Genomic DNA, 15,595 nt, shown 5'->3' on the forward strand with positions numbered 1-15,595 from the left:
GGAACTCTGCCCATCAAGGCTCATGAGATTTAAGTATGTCACATCATTCAAATAAAACCGGATGTGCACCCAGGCCCTGGGAGTGAATTATCATTCTGGTGGAGGCACAAAGTATGATGGAAGATGGAGGATAGGGCGGGGGTTCTGCCATTGTACTGAAGCTGAAGAATTTCACTAAAATCTTTCCAGGGATCCAAGTAACAACCCTGGTGGACCTCATTGGTTTATTTGCTCTTTGTAGACGCTGGTCACTCTCCCTCCATGCTGTAGATTGGGAACTCCTAGCTAAAGAATCACCTTCCCCCTCCTGACCTTCAAGGTATGCCCCCTCAGGAGGAGGGGTGGGGGCAAGGTTCCACCCAGAACAAGGTCCCATGGAAACTGTGGGGAGGTATGGAAGATTCTTGGTATCCAGATTCAGGGTGTTGTGTATCCAGATCACAGTCTATTTTAATGATCTCCACCAGATTATGGCAGGACTGCACTGGAAGGATTCTACATTTGTAGTTCCAAAGTGTCCACATACTACTTAACAGGTGCAGGAATAGGAGTAGGCCATATAGTGCCCTCAAGCCCAGTCCATCATTCAATAAGATCATTGCTGATCTTTGGCCTCAAAATCCATACATCCCACGATTCCCTTAGTGCCCTAAAATATAGCGATCTCAGTCTTGAATATATTCAAAATTTGAGCAAATATAGCCCTTTGGAATAGAGAATTCCAGAGAAGCACAACCTTTTCAGTGAAGAACTTTCTCATCTGAGTCCTAAATGGCAAACCTCTTATTCTGGAACTATGCACCCTAGTTACTTTCCAGCCAGAGGAAACAGCTTCACAGCATTTGTCCCATCAGGACCTCTTAGGGCAGCCCTCTCATCCTAGGGATCAATCTAGTGAACCTTTATTGCATCCCCTCTAATGGAGGTATATCCTTCCTTAGGCAAGGAGACCAAAACCGTACAGTTGTGTAGGGACAGTCTTTGGCACTGTTCTGTTATACAAAATCTGGATTAAGCCACAACAAATGCAGGCTGCAAAAGGCAAAACGTGAACACGAGTTCCAATTAAGACCCGCTGGCAAGAAATAAGCAATTTACATAGTCCAAACTGGTGTTCTATAACTGGAGCAACACTACACTTATTTGCAAATAGCACAACTTCTGAAACCTAGACATAGAAAACATTCATAAAATTTCTGTTTTCTGTTCTTTAAAAACAAATTCCATTATATGTCACTGAATTAAAACGCGTAGCTGAACATTACCTTTAATTTTAAGTGCCATTTTCAACAGACTACATGTCTATATTTTAAAAAAGATTAAAAAGGAGTGAATCTTTGCTAAAGGTATACAACCAAGAGGTGGAAAAGTACACACAAAAGTCTGAACAACAGGCAGATTATGTGCCGGAAATGACCAAGCAGGGGCATTGTTCAACTTATATATATCTCAAAAACAGCAGAGCAAAACTATAACTTCTAGGGATAACGCATGGAGCAAAGATGGCCACAAGCTTAAATGCCACTCTACTTAGTTCTAATATTTGGCAAGATCAAGGGGAAGCATGGGAATGAAAGATGCATCTCAGTTTGGAAAGAGGAAATTATATTAAAAAAGAGTGCCATAGGAACTGATTGAAAATGGCACTTGTAGGGCGTATACCCACCATATTCAGGTCTGGCAGCCAAAGTGAAAGATAAATGAGTAAAATAAAACAAGGGCTCACCAAAATAACCTGAAAAAAGTGAAAAATAAACAAACCACTCTCTAAAATTATATAACTTATAGTCATCATAATAAGTAAATGAAGAAGCAGTTGTATATTTGCTATTTCCAGAATTACAAACCTCAGCTTCTTTGATAGCTTTGGAAGGAATGAATATTCTTGGAAATGCATACATAGCCCCTTGAAGATGGTTGCACTGCATTCCAGGAATTGTATTCAAGGCTTCCTCTGATAACTTGGCTTTCTCAGCAAGGTTATGCAATACCCTCATCTTCTCCTGTATATTAAACAAACACACCTCATTAAAGATTAATTCACGATGTACCACATTTCTATTTCAGTTGACACAACATAATTAACTTGTGTCTCTACAGACTAAACACACGTATAAATGTAGAACATTTAATTAATCCGTAAGTCATGGTTTTGGCCAATATTTACAGTAGTTATTGAAGAAAGCACGGATCTGCAGGATGTACACAAAGGGGGATTGTGTCTGCAATGTTCCTTGTAGGACATTTGTGTCTTGTATGTGATGGAAGAGCTTCAATTTTTAGGATTCAGCTGGGAACCAGTTTTTTAAAAAATTCTTTCATGGGATGTGGGTGTCACTGGCAAGACCAGCATTTATGCCTCTCCCTAGCTGCCCTTGAGTGCTTACTAGGCGATTTCAGAGGATAGTTAAGAGTAAGCCACATTGCAGTGGATCTGGAGTCACATGTAGGCAAAACCAGATAAGGATGGTGGATTTCCTTCCCTAAAGGACATTAGTGAACCAGATAGGTTTTTACAACAATTGATGATCGTTTTCAAGATTAGCTTTATATTCCAGAATTATTAATTGAATTTAAATTCCACCAACTGCTATAGTGGGATTTGAACTCATGTCCCCAGAGCATTAGCTTGGGTCTCTGGATTACTGGTTCAGTGACAATGATACTATGCCACCATTTCCCCATTAGCCCAGTGTTTCTTTAGATTGTAACCTTTTTACTGCTGTTTGAATCACCTTCATGGTTGGGCTGGAGAGTTCAGTGACTGAACAATCAGCATTTGCAAGAGCATTTTGGGGGACAGAAGGGAAAAAAAAGACTGGAAATATTCATTCCACAGTATTTTGCAGTTAAAGATGTGAGGGACACAGGGAACGTAGAAATCTTTTAAAAGTCTATTTTAGTAAAAATATAAAAAAGCGAGATAGAGATTGTAGTTAGCTTTCTTTCTACTATTGGGTATGTCCTCTAAGAGTATTGCCAATGATAATTTTGTCCATATGAATCTCACATTCTGGTAGCTGACCACAAAGTAATCACATATATTAAAGCAAAATTGCTGATGCTAGTGAAATCATTGGCAGATTTGCCTGTTTAATAGTATACCTACTAACATATTGATTCAGTAACATAAGGAAATGGAGTAAAATGCACAACATTTTGATTAGATCACTAATAGAGCCAATTCAAGTAAAACCATAAAACAGACTAACCAATGTAAACACCTCATAGGATTCCTCTCCAGGCTGTGGTGGATTTACCACAACATCCATGGCTACTTGCCCTGGGACGGGTGAGCACAGCCGAACTGATAGCAGCTTCTCAAGCTGAGCCTTAACCTCAGGGTCCATGTTGATGACTTCCATATAGCCACCTCTAAAGCCACATCTAAAATACAGGAAAGTTAGGTTAAATGTTTAGTTTATTGGAAGAATGAATAGCCAAAATCAACTATATAGAAGCAGCACAAATAACAGATTCAAAGCTAACTTGTTGCAAACTACATGAATCATTTAATGAAATAGGCTTTGATCCCAAATCTTCAGGATAATCGACTACAATTTTTTTTTTTTTTAAAATGCGAAATATTAAGAAGGATGTTGGACTTGAATACAGAAGATAATTTTTGCATGAGGTGTGGGACGGTGATTAAGTTTAACACCGGGAACATAGAAAGTAAACCAAGTATCAGAGGATTCCAGTTCAAATATCAGTCTAAGTTGAGTTAGTTGGTCAGTTGGCAATGTCAGCAGGAAACTGAAGTTGGCTCATGGTATCTGGGCTAGGGAGGGTCAAAGCATTCAGGTATATGCTCATGCATTTTTCAGTAGGGTTTATTGGATAATCACATGGATGTCAGGTGAGGATAGCATCAGGCTCTGCTGCAATGTTCCTCACAACTATAGCCTCCAAAGCTTCACTGTCCCATTGGAACTAAACAAAGTAGGTCAATATGTTCATGAAAGGAATATATTGTATGCTCCAAAGATATTAGTTTAGACTTCTCAAATATTATAATAAACCAAGCTGACACTAAGAGTAGGTGAAGAAGTCAGCATATAGAGTATAATTTGCTTTATGAAGAGATAAAAACACAAGTACAGGAAAATTATTTTGATGAGGGACTTCAAAAATGGCAGTAGGAAAGTCCAAGTGGTTTTGAATCAGAATCACAATTGCTTCATCACCCAGTAACTCAAAGCTTACATGAGCTTTGTTCCTTCAGCATGGTTTTTGTTAATGGTCCATTTCCTCCAGGTTGGCAGGAAGTTGTAGTGCTGCCGGGCACAGTAACCATGGAAATGATCACACATTCAAAACATCAAGAGCCATGTACAGAACCATTCAATGAAATGAGTAAATAACTTAGGCAAACTGTTAGGATGTGGATATTCAACAATATAGTAATGGCTAAATGGAGAGTCTTTAAAATAAATCATTCTAAAAATGTAAGATATTTTTATACACACACCCCTATGAATAATGATATATATTGCAGAGGTAAAACAAAACCATTTTAAAATCTTCAGTTACAATAATGAGGACAGTTAGGAGAGATGAAGACAATAGAAGGGGCAAATGAGCTTAAAACTGAGAAGAGTTACAATAATAAATATTCTGAATGATTTTTTTTCCCCTTCCCATTCGTAAGGAAGAAATGAGCAACATGTCCCTGGCTGGCCAGGGTAACTATAATTATAAATGAGATCAAGGTCCTAGAAAGGTTAAAAGAGATAAAAACAAATATAAGCCATGGGCTGGATTTTATTTAGTCCAGAGTATGTATGCATAGAAACGCAGAAAGGTCAGAAATTAGTTAGAGATTCCTTAAATAGGCACTTGACAACATTCAAGACAAAATATTACTTAAGATCAAAGATCCAGAGTAAATTTTGTAATGTATAAGAAATTAGCTAAAAGGTAGTAAACAGGAGGAACTTCTTATAGGAGTTATGTCAGTGAGGGGGAATACTAATTTGGGTGCCCCAGAGCTCAATTTTGGGAGTAGAACTGACTTCAAGTTTTGGATTTGTAATTTTAATGCAAATTAAATAAAACTAAGAGCGCAGTGTAGTGAAAACAGCTCAGAAATTACAGAAGGAGTTGAACAAAAATGTACGAGGAGAAAAATGGGAGGTGAAGGTTAACGCCATCAAATGTAAAGTATTGCATGTCAGAGGGGCGAAAAGGGCAAAAGCAAACACCATTTCGTGTTGAAATAATCATGGAAAAAGTTGAAAGAGACCAAAGAGCATCAGTAGAATTGGCGCTTAACATGTCCAACCAATGTAGGGCAGAAAATTGACAAAATGTCAATAAATTGCTGAACTACATGGCTTGAAAGAAAGTTGAATACAAGTTATAAAAAGTTGCCATTCAAGATCTGACTGAACCTTGAATACTGGATCCAGTTCTGGTTCCCAAGAAATAAATACTTAAACACTGAAGATGGTGCACAGAAGAGCCGCAAGATGAATCACTACTGTAAAAGGTCCTGTACAAGGGAAAGACTGGAGAAACTTGACCTTTCCATTCTGTGCAGAAAGTGTTCAAGAATTGTACAGGAGCAAGAGATCATGTGGCAACTCTAGCCTGTATTGCTATTCAATCAGATTATGGATGATCGGTACTTCAATTTCATATACCCATCTTTGATCCATAACCCTCGATAGCCTAACCTAACAAAAATCTGTTGATTCCACTCTTGAAAATTTCAATTGACCCAGCATCCACAGTCTTTGGTGTAAAAGAGAATTCCAGCTTTCCACTATCCTTTGTGTGAGAAAGTGTTTCCCGATTTCACATCTAAATGACTTAGCTTTAATTTTAAGATTGTGCCCCCTTTTCTGATTCCGTCACCCAGACAAAATTTAGCTCGGCAAAGAACTAACTGAATAAATGCAAATCAACTAAACCGCCTAAAGTGATGCTTAAAAACTAAGATTTTTTGTTTAAAAAAAATACAAATGTCAAATTATACAGAAAACACTTACTCTCCTGTGTATCCTTTGGATGTGGAATGAAACGAGACCAGTTCCACTGTATTGGAGTACTCTGGACCCATCTCATGCAGTACCTTCTTGAATGAATGGAATTTACAGTCTTTTGAATATATGTTTTCCTGGTAAACCTAGAATAGAGAAAAGGAGGCATCCAAGTATACTTTACTTTCCGAGGCTGAACAATAATACATGACTAAAATATAGCATTGCCTCAAAATCACAAAGCTGTTTTCAGATTGCTTGATAACTACATAAGTAAGCAACGTTTGTCTCACCTCATCAGCCAGAAGGAAGAGTTTTTCTTCATAAGCAAAAGTAATTATATCCTCAATACATTTTTTGCTTTGCACCTGGCCTGTGATTAAAAAAGGTTGCTTGTATTAAAACTAATTTTGAACAATTCAGATTCAGAAATTGCTTTCCTTTTTCTGGAAATTGGACCCATCATTTACAATGACTATCTAAACAATAAAGCAATGATAATATACTGGTAGCTGGGTGATCATTTAAGGGAGTCACCTAAACTTTCTTATTTCCATCTAGAACATTATTGCAGTTCTCAAATAAGCCACTAGATGGGGATTTGCACAAAGACAAGAGCCCTAATGCTTACAGATAGGGAGTGGAGGCAAGGAAGGCAGCACGAGAGCAGGGGGGGACACAGGTCCTACCAAATCTAACGGTAGGTCTCCTATCTTTTTTCACTCTAGTTCCCACACGGCAGCTGGCCAAATCAACAGGCTGGCTATCGAATAGGAAAGACAATGGCTGTCTTCAGAAATGGTAAAGAAGGGAAAGGTTAAATGTTAATCGTGGGATTGGAGGAAGGAGTGTCACCAGACTGCAGCAGTCAGGACAGCCACAGGTGGTTTGGTCGAGGGGCCTACCCCTCCTGACTCACAAGAGGTGCTCAAAAATGCATTTGCCTTTTATGGTTGGCTGCTCCTGTCTCCAAAGCTGCAAAATTTCTCGATCTCTGGGAAACTCAGCAGTTAACTGTTAAATTTAAAATCAGAGGATTCCCAATTATGTTTTGGGGGTCTGATTTAAATACACTACATTCCTGCCATTTTGTGGTGGGATGGAGTTGCGTTTCGTGATTTTACATTTTTGACCCGACCCCTCTCTCGCCTGTCATGGAGCTGTTAATATTGGCCCCAAAGGTCTTTCACGCAAGGACCATACATGTGCACCCAGGGATCCTCACGTTATGCCAGATTTCAGATGGAATTTAAAATAACACCAATTTCATTTTAAGTGGGCTATGAGTCGTAGTAAAAGAATAATAATTTAATAATCTTTGACAACTACAATCTATGGGAGAGATGTGTTTAGAATTGCATTAACATGGCATTTTTCACATTCTTAGGATAATTCAATCTACTTCCCAGATAAGGAAGTACTTTTTGAAGTGTCATCCACTTATGTAGGCAAATGTCACACCAGGACTCATATGACAATTAAATATATGCCTAGATAATAGGTTTTGATGGTGTTAGTTGAAGGGGGAACATCAACCAGGACACCAAAGGAACTCCCTTGATTTTCTTTAATAGTGCAATGGGATATTTTACATCCACTTGAACAGATATATCACCTGAAAGAGAAGCCTCAGTGCAGCCTTCCTTCAGTACTACACTGAAGTGTCAGCCAAGATTGTGCTCAAGCTCTGCAATAGATTTGAACTTTCAGCCTCCGAACTCAAGAGGCAAGAGTGCTGCAACTGAATCACGTTACCACTATAAATAAAAAGCTGCGTTCTTGAAACAAAGATGTGCCTTATGCCTGTAATTACATTAATTCCATTACTAAAATAGGTTTTTAACACTGTTCTTTACAATTAGATAAGCACCTCAAATGTGTGTCTAGAATCTGCCAAGTACTAGTCTTTCAAAAATATGAAAGCACCTATTTTTGAAATGGTTAAAGCAAGTACCGGTTGGGTTTCCTGGGTTAATAATACATAGAACCTTGGGGTTGCAATATTCCCTGGCCGCATTCAGGTTTCTTTTCAATTCATTCTTATCTAGAGCCCAGCCATTTTCTTCATCCAGGTAATAGTTGATTTGGACAGCATCTAGCTCAGAGATGACTGCAGAGTACAAGGGATACTGAGGGATTGGAATCATCACTCCAGTCCGCATTCTCCCTTTTCCAGACACCAGAAGTTTCATAATGGTCTATAAAATAAAAGTGGAATGGCATGTTATTCAGCACGATACCCATAAAGCTATTCAGATTTACAAACAGAGTTAGTCAGTTGTGCAATTCCAAAATTATTTAATGCAAATAATTCAACACTGATGACTGCACTCCTGTTTTTGGCAAATGGATCATTGTTTATACATACCGTTATTCCATCACTTGCTCCCGTGGTAATGTAAATATTATCAGGATCTGCAGGAACTCCTCCATCTCTTGTCTCCACGTACTTTGCAACATCTTGACGTATACAATTCAGACCCTGGCTTACACTGTAGGAACCTGACAAAATTTATTGATTAAAAAAAAGTGCACACATGATAAATATTGGAGTTTAATATTTCATTAAAAACTTCAAAGTTTCAGAAGTGCAATAACTTTTGGTTATGCATAGCATTAAGGGCCTACCTCGTCCTAATGTGGACAGAGATGAGGGCATGAGCTGATATCGGAAATATTTTTAACTTTTGTTATCAGCTTGGTTTAGATTAGAAAGTTAGGCCAGTGCTAACTGGCTAATTCTCTCTGCTTTTTCCAAAGGTCAACTGAAAGCTGCAGTTAGAGTACCAAGAAGTACTCGGCTCTGATCACAACTGGTGAAAATCTTGAAACACATTTCAACGTGAATCTTTACTGTCCTCTCCTCTCCTTTCTATGACAGTAATGCTGGCAACAACCCTTCCATTCCTCATTGCAAGTATCATGTCTTAGCTGGTGATTCATCTTTACAACAGCATCAATCCCTAAATTAATCACCTTCTCACTTTGAATATACACCCCTAGCAATGATCACTGGGTGATGATTAACTGTAGGTCATTGGTCAATTGTTTTTCCTCCCAAGCTATTTCAACTTTTAGGCTTTTGACCTTAAATAGTCTATTTGGGTTTGGCATCAACAACCACTCCAATAGCAAATTGTTGCTCCCCACAAACAAAAGTGTGTCTAATAGGTAATTCTAGCAAACTCAGCAGTCAAATGAAGCAGTTCAGGAAAAGATGGTCCCATCAAGACAATCCTATCCCCCATGTTGTGATATGGACATACCATTGTCCCATTTTTCCCTCTTCCTCCCCCAGCCCCCACCATCCCTCATCACTAGAACTCAATATATACTGGACTGTGGGGTTGAAAAACAGCTCCAAATTGAATGGAAGTTTCACTACTAACCTTCCACAGGCTCTTATAATTATCACTCATTCTGATGGCTTCAGGACTGCTGAAGAGCACTTCCTAAACGTGAACGCACAAGTACAAACGGGGATGAAGCATAGGTACCTAGACTTCGTCCTTCACAGTCCAGCAGAATACGTTGGGCTCTCTCCTTTGCATCAGCAGGGAAATGAAGATTCCCAAACAGTTCTGGATAAGTACAAAGAGCAACAACCTGAATTGAACAAGAAATATAATCCAATTAAGTATTTAAATAGATTTCTTTCTAGTATTTTTTCTTCCACAAAACAAAAAAAAAAAATCCTCTTCAAATTTATAATTTATGAATCTCACACAGGAGTTCAATTCAAAGGCCTTAAAAGCTGTATTCTTTACAGGAGAAAATAATGGCTCTAATCTCTCAAATCCTGAGTTGGAAAATATCAAACAAGTATTTGCCTGTCATGCTTACACTTGCTATTGCTAACCCTATTTGTTACACTTGCCTCTGGCTTACTATGATCCTTTCAGCTGCCAATTTACCTTCCTGAGCTAAGCTGAGGTGGTGCTGTTTTTAACTAGCTTAACTCATCTAAGATGGTGTTCTTTGAAGCAATTAAATTGTTTTTAAGTTTTATACTGTATTCAAATCTATAGTAGAAGAGTGGAGTCAGACAGATCCCTCCCTGCAATGTTTCATCAAGCTCGGCTAGTCCTCTACCTTCAAAGTTGTAGCACTTTCAGGCATCTCTGGGGTTGGAGAGGAAAATTTGAAGGAGTGCAGTTGTGGGCAGCAGTCATATTAGAACATATAGCTGTACCTCAGACTAGGCTTGAAGAAGTTAGCTAATAGTATTTGAATAAAAGAATTGGGTAATTTTATGGATAGGCTGAAATATTTTGTTGCAAGTTTACATTTTCAAACGATTGTTATAGTTTTAAAAAATTGTACCATTGGCTACATAAAAAGTGGCCAAAAGGACTTTGAAAAATGTAGAAAGATTTGATTTGGCTAAACGAGACAAAAGAAAGAGGTGTCTACCTTAAATTTTTCAATCACAGATAATTTGTTTTAAAACAATGTTCTGGTTCTTCAATATACAACGAGCCTTTCCACAACATTTAGTTGACACATATTACAGACATGATGAAGGCTGGGATTTTCGGTCCCACCGTAGCAGGACCTGCCGCGGGGGATGCGGTGGACCAGCCAAAAATCCATCAACTTCCAGTGGAATTTGACCAGGTAGGTGGGGCCGGAAAATCCCGCCCTGAGATCTGCAGAGTACAAATATAGGTCTGACATTTTTGTGCATAAGGAGGGGTTAAGGAACATCAGAACAGCAGTAGGCCATTCAGATGCTGGACCTAGCCTTCAACAGGTGTTCTGAGAGGGCCCCATATTTCCACTACTCTGTGTGAACATCACCTCGAACAACCAAATTTTAAGGTTATGGTCCCCATGTCCTGTACAACCTGCCCTGAGGAAATACTTTCTCCATATCTACCCTGTCAAACCCTTCAGTCATCTTAGACATCTCAATTAGATCGCCACTGTTTGTTCCAACAAACTATTTAAGGAATCTAATCAGATGTTTCACCAGGTATTGATGAGAAAATGCATTGAAACAAACCTTCAATCCTTTGTGCAAAAAAAAAATCATGGAATTGAAAAAATAAAGCAATTCTTCCAACCCCCATCCCCACAGATATTACTATGAAGTCAAAGTTAGCCGCATCTCTTCTACCACTTGTGTCTACCAGTATCCAGGACTGCAGCTTCGCTGATTAATGATAATTAACCCTCTGGTGCTGTGTCAAAATATGTTGTTTTGAAATATTGTACATAATTCCAGAAATACATTCCAAATCCAAGTAAAACCAATTTAGGTGCCTAGCACTTTCCAAATGGTATAGAAACTCAGACTGCAAGTGAACAGAGCTGGACCACTCAGCTCCCCACAAGTTTTAAAAAAACATTCCAATACAACAACACAAATTTACAGCTACAATTGAAACCAAAACACATTTTGGAAACCAGGAAACATTCAACATTAATAGGGCTCTGCGGGGATCAACCTTTTCTTTCAGAAAAAAAAATATTTTTTTTAAAGAAAAACCTTTTAGAAAGCACTGCTTTCTATATATTTTACACTCACACATACACCCACCTGCCTCAGAAATGTGATCGGTTTCTGCCCCATAGCATGAGCATCTCCTATGTTAGCTTTGATTACTTCTGTGAAGGGCTTCTGGGCTCCCTATGTATAAGACACACAGAACAAACATAGTCAAGTTCAATGTGACTATTTGCTACAGTACATTCTGGAAAAAGGAGCTAATTAAGGTTAGCAGTCCATGTAATTAGTACTGGAAGCATAACCCATCAGTGGGTTAATCAGACACTTGGAAAAAACGTTGCCATTAACAATATCGCAAGTAGAAAATAAGTGACAATCGACTGCACTTCATGTATACTCTTTAAAGAAAACCTATCTTCATATAAATAACTGAATGGAAACATATAAGTAGTCTTCCTGCTGCCTCCTTCTGTGCCAGAATGACTGACAACTTGCGTTTAAAGGGAACCTTTTCTAATGTAGAAAAATTCCCTGAGGTTCTTCACAAACAGTTATATACGTGATTCTATAAGCTTGGTCAAACAGTTAGGCTTGAAAGAGGGTCGTAAAGATAGAAGGGAGGTGGAGGTGGGGGAGAAAGAGAGCAGTTTAGGAAGGAAATTCCAGAGCTTATGCCATGACAGGCACTTTTGAGGCAAAGGGTTGCCTTTGAGTCCTCAGATTGTAGAGCTGAAGGAGGTTAGAGAGGGTCAAGACCATGGAGGTATTTGAATTTGGTTGGGAATTCTAAAGTTAAGACAGTGGTGGACCAGGAGTTAACATAGGTCGGCAAGCATAGGCTGATGGATAAGCAGGACTTGGTACTGGTTAGGATACGGGCAGCAGAGCCTTGGATGAGCTCAAGTTTATGGCAGGTGAGCATTGAAAATATTAAGTTTGGAAGTAATAAAAGTATGGATGAAGGCTGAGGAGACTCAGGATATTTAAGTCCACAGGAGTTGGGTTAGAATTGCAATTTCCACATGCAGTTCTTGAATTTCAGAGAACATTTTAGCCGAGGCCTCAGACAAAAAAAGGGTGGGCCAATTTGTTGGGGCTGGAGGCACTTGTGGTGTCAAGAATCTTCTTACAGGCACTAATCAAAGTATGTTTACTATGTGTTATTAAGTTATATGTACTAACCTGAGTGAAGAAAGAAAATGGTGTTTGAATACCTGAAATTAATTACTTGGTTTCTGGCACTTGGTGCGTGTATATTAATGATGGGAGGGAGAACATGACTTTTATGCTCTCCTTTTTGGAGGTATAATGCTCTGAGATACAACAGTAGATGTGAAAGGTCTTTGAGGCTATGGGTTTTGGACATAATGCCTCATGGTCTTGACCCTCCTTATCTCTGGAACCTTCTCCAGCCCTAAAATCTATGAGGACTCTTAAACAACCCTTTGCCTCAAAAATGGCAGTCATGCCATAAACTCTAGAATTTCTTTTCTAAACTTCTCCCTCTCTTCCATCTTTATGACCCTCCTTCACACCTGTCTGACCAAGCTTTTAAAATCATGTATATAACTGCTTGTGAAGAACCACAGGAATTTTTCTGCATTAGAAAATGTCCCCTTTAAATGCAAGTTGCCAGAGCCATTACAGTGCAGAAGGAGGCAATTCAGCCCATCGGTCCATGCCAGCTCCGTGTAGAGAAATCTAGTCAGTCCCATTCCCCAGCTCTATCCCTGTAGCCCTGCAAGTTTATTTCCCTCAAGTGCTCATCCAATTCCCTTTTGAAGTCATTGACCATCTTTGCTTCCACCATCTTCGTAGAGAGGGAGGTCATGATCACTCACTGTGTAAAAATGTTCTTCCTCAAATCCCCAATGTCATTCCCAAAATCTTAAATCTTTGTCCCCTAGTCCTTGTACCATCAGCTAATGGGAACAGCTTTTCCTTGTCCATCTTATCTAAACCTGTCATACCCCTACAGACCTCAGTCAATTCTCCCCTCAAACTCCTTTGTTCCAAGGAGAAGAATCCCAGCTTCTGCAACCTAACCTTCAGAGCCAAAATCTCTCATCACTGGAACCATTCTCTTAAATCTCCTCTGCACTCTCTCTCAAAGGCCCTCGCATCCTTCCTAAAAACCGTGATGACCAGAACTGGATGCATTGTTGCTGAGGTAGGAAAACAAACAACAAAAATAAGGATTTTGTTCCAACCACAATATCAGTTAAAATCATTGAATGAAAATTCTGACCCTGTTGTTATTCTTTGAGAAAGAATTTTGCATGCCTAAGGGAAACTGATGTTTATGCCAGAGCCAGAGGGGGATGTTTATGAGATGCTTTGACACTGACCTGAAACAATGAGACTGGAGTCAATTATGGAGCCAGATTGGCACCGTGGCAAAGATTCACGGGGAACGATGATTGAACAACAGGAACAATCTCCCTTGAGCCACAACGATAACTTAAGCAAGGAAAGCAAGAGGGGGAAAATCTCTATTATAATCATAACATAACTGAGAAAAAGGGAAGAGAAAATAAACCAATCAAGTCCTTTATGCAAATAATGCAAATGGATCATGGAAAATAAAGCAAAAAAAAATTATAGTGCAAATAAATGGAAATGAAATTTGTAGAGGGGAAAGAGGGAAGTATGAAGCAAATAGTACTAGAAATATAACAGGGCTATAGTTCACAAGATGTGTAATAGTTTGACTAATCAGTCATGTCCTATTACTTCAATAAAATTACCTTGTTAGGTATTAAGGAATTGTAGTAAACATCAGAAAATATATTCTACATTTTGGACTATCCATTAGACATTGCACACGAATATTATTAGAAATCACCTGATCTGATCAAAATATAAATACCAAAGGAAGGACATCGGACTTTTTAAACATTACCACAGATTTAACATCAATAATTCTGATGGTGAATGTAGTGTTCACAGTACACTAGAGATATCACTCCAGGATTCTCGCCGTATTTTGAGCAATATAACTAAATGAAAAGCCATTCATATTGTAATCAGTCTCAGCTGAGATATCAGTGTGGAAAACACATTCCCAAAAGCTTGCCAAACCTGTCAAGTCAAAATCACCTATCCATAGACCAAGCAAGCATCCTGTGTGATTATTTTCAACACATGTCAGCTGAACAAATATGGCAGCCTATGGGGTTAGGTTACACTGTTCTTTCATGCCTTGGATTTTGTGTCACATTGAGATATTACAGAGGTAGCAGGGATCAAGATGCTGTTTAAAGCAGACACTTATTTCAGGTGACTCTGAAAATGTGATTTTAAAAACAAACAACAACAACAATGCTTTGGAAGGTGAAAGCACTGTCAAAAACAAAGTTTGAATTTCATGCTTTCATTTGACAATTTTGTCAAATTAAATTTCCTTTTAAAACGCTCAATCTCTCTGTAAAAAGAACCATTACTTTTTATAATTTATGCTTGGTCCATAATGAACATCACAAAAAACAAAAACATTACACTTACGGGTCAATGACTTTGCATAAAGCAGTTGCAAAACTGGGTTTAAAGACTATATAGGGACTATAAATTCCGAAATGCAAGTGAAATTTCAGATCGACATTTCTAATGTCAACGATGCCACTAACAATTTTGATTTCAGTTTCAGTTCTGAAAGATAAATGGGGCATTGTTGTTACTTTAATTTGCATTTGTATAGTGTCTTTAACGTTATAAAATGTCCCTTGTAGCAGTGAAAAGGAAAAGGATTATATTTTAAAAAGGGAAAAAAAAAGAGCAAGAGCATGTATGTGAAAGGCAGCATTAGAGCAGAAAAATCTAAAAAATCAGATTAAAATGTAAAGTGCCCAGGTTTGGTGCCAGGTCCCAGCTTGTGGGTGAGAGAGGTTGGCAGCAACAGCAAAGAAGGGCTAAGTTTCTGAAGGCAGAAGATTGTTTGACGCCTAATGCAGTCCAGCAGCAACCTGTTTAGTTCATTAGCAGGGGGAGGGATTAGAAAGAATTGGATAGGTGTTGAAATGTGCAGTCTGGCCAGAGGACTTCACTTGGCAAAATCAGAGTTTAATCATCTGGGTTTGGTACAGCAGGGCTCCAGGACTACGTGGGAACCCCATAACTCTCATAAAAGAGGCTGGTCAGTTGAGGGCAGGTCACTTGCAGG

At 38.7% G+C, this 15,595-nt stretch overlaps 1 protein-coding gene across 1 annotated transcript in view; it reads right to left on the reverse strand.

Moving 5' to 3' along the window:
* gpt2 (glutamic pyruvate transaminase (alanine aminotransferase) 2) overlaps positions 1-15,595 on the reverse strand; it is a 37,907-nt gene that overhangs the window by 9,399 nt on the left and 12,913 nt on the right. The window contains exons 2-9 of the mRNA XM_078544347.1: positions 11,527-11,616; positions 9,482-9,590; positions 8,353-8,486; positions 7,939-8,182; positions 6,278-6,357; positions 5,994-6,130; positions 3,213-3,387; positions 1,848-2,003 (exon numbers count right to left, since the gene is read on the reverse strand). Of these exons, the coding sequence (XP_078400473.1) occupies positions 1,848-2,003; positions 3,213-3,387; positions 5,994-6,130; positions 6,278-6,357; positions 7,939-8,182; positions 8,353-8,486; positions 9,482-9,590; positions 11,527-11,616 (1,125 nt within the window). The remainder of the gene's footprint in view (positions 1-1,847; positions 2,004-3,212; positions 3,388-5,993; positions 6,131-6,277; positions 6,358-7,938; positions 8,183-8,352; positions 8,487-9,481; positions 9,591-11,526; positions 11,617-15,595) is intronic.

Source organism: Cetorhinus maximus, chromosome 6, assembly GCF_964194155.1.
Source record: "Cetorhinus maximus chromosome 6, sCetMax3.hap1.1, whole genome shotgun sequence".
NCBI classification, from domain to species: Eukaryota; Metazoa; Chordata; class Chondrichthyes; order Lamniformes; family Cetorhinidae; genus Cetorhinus; species Cetorhinus maximus.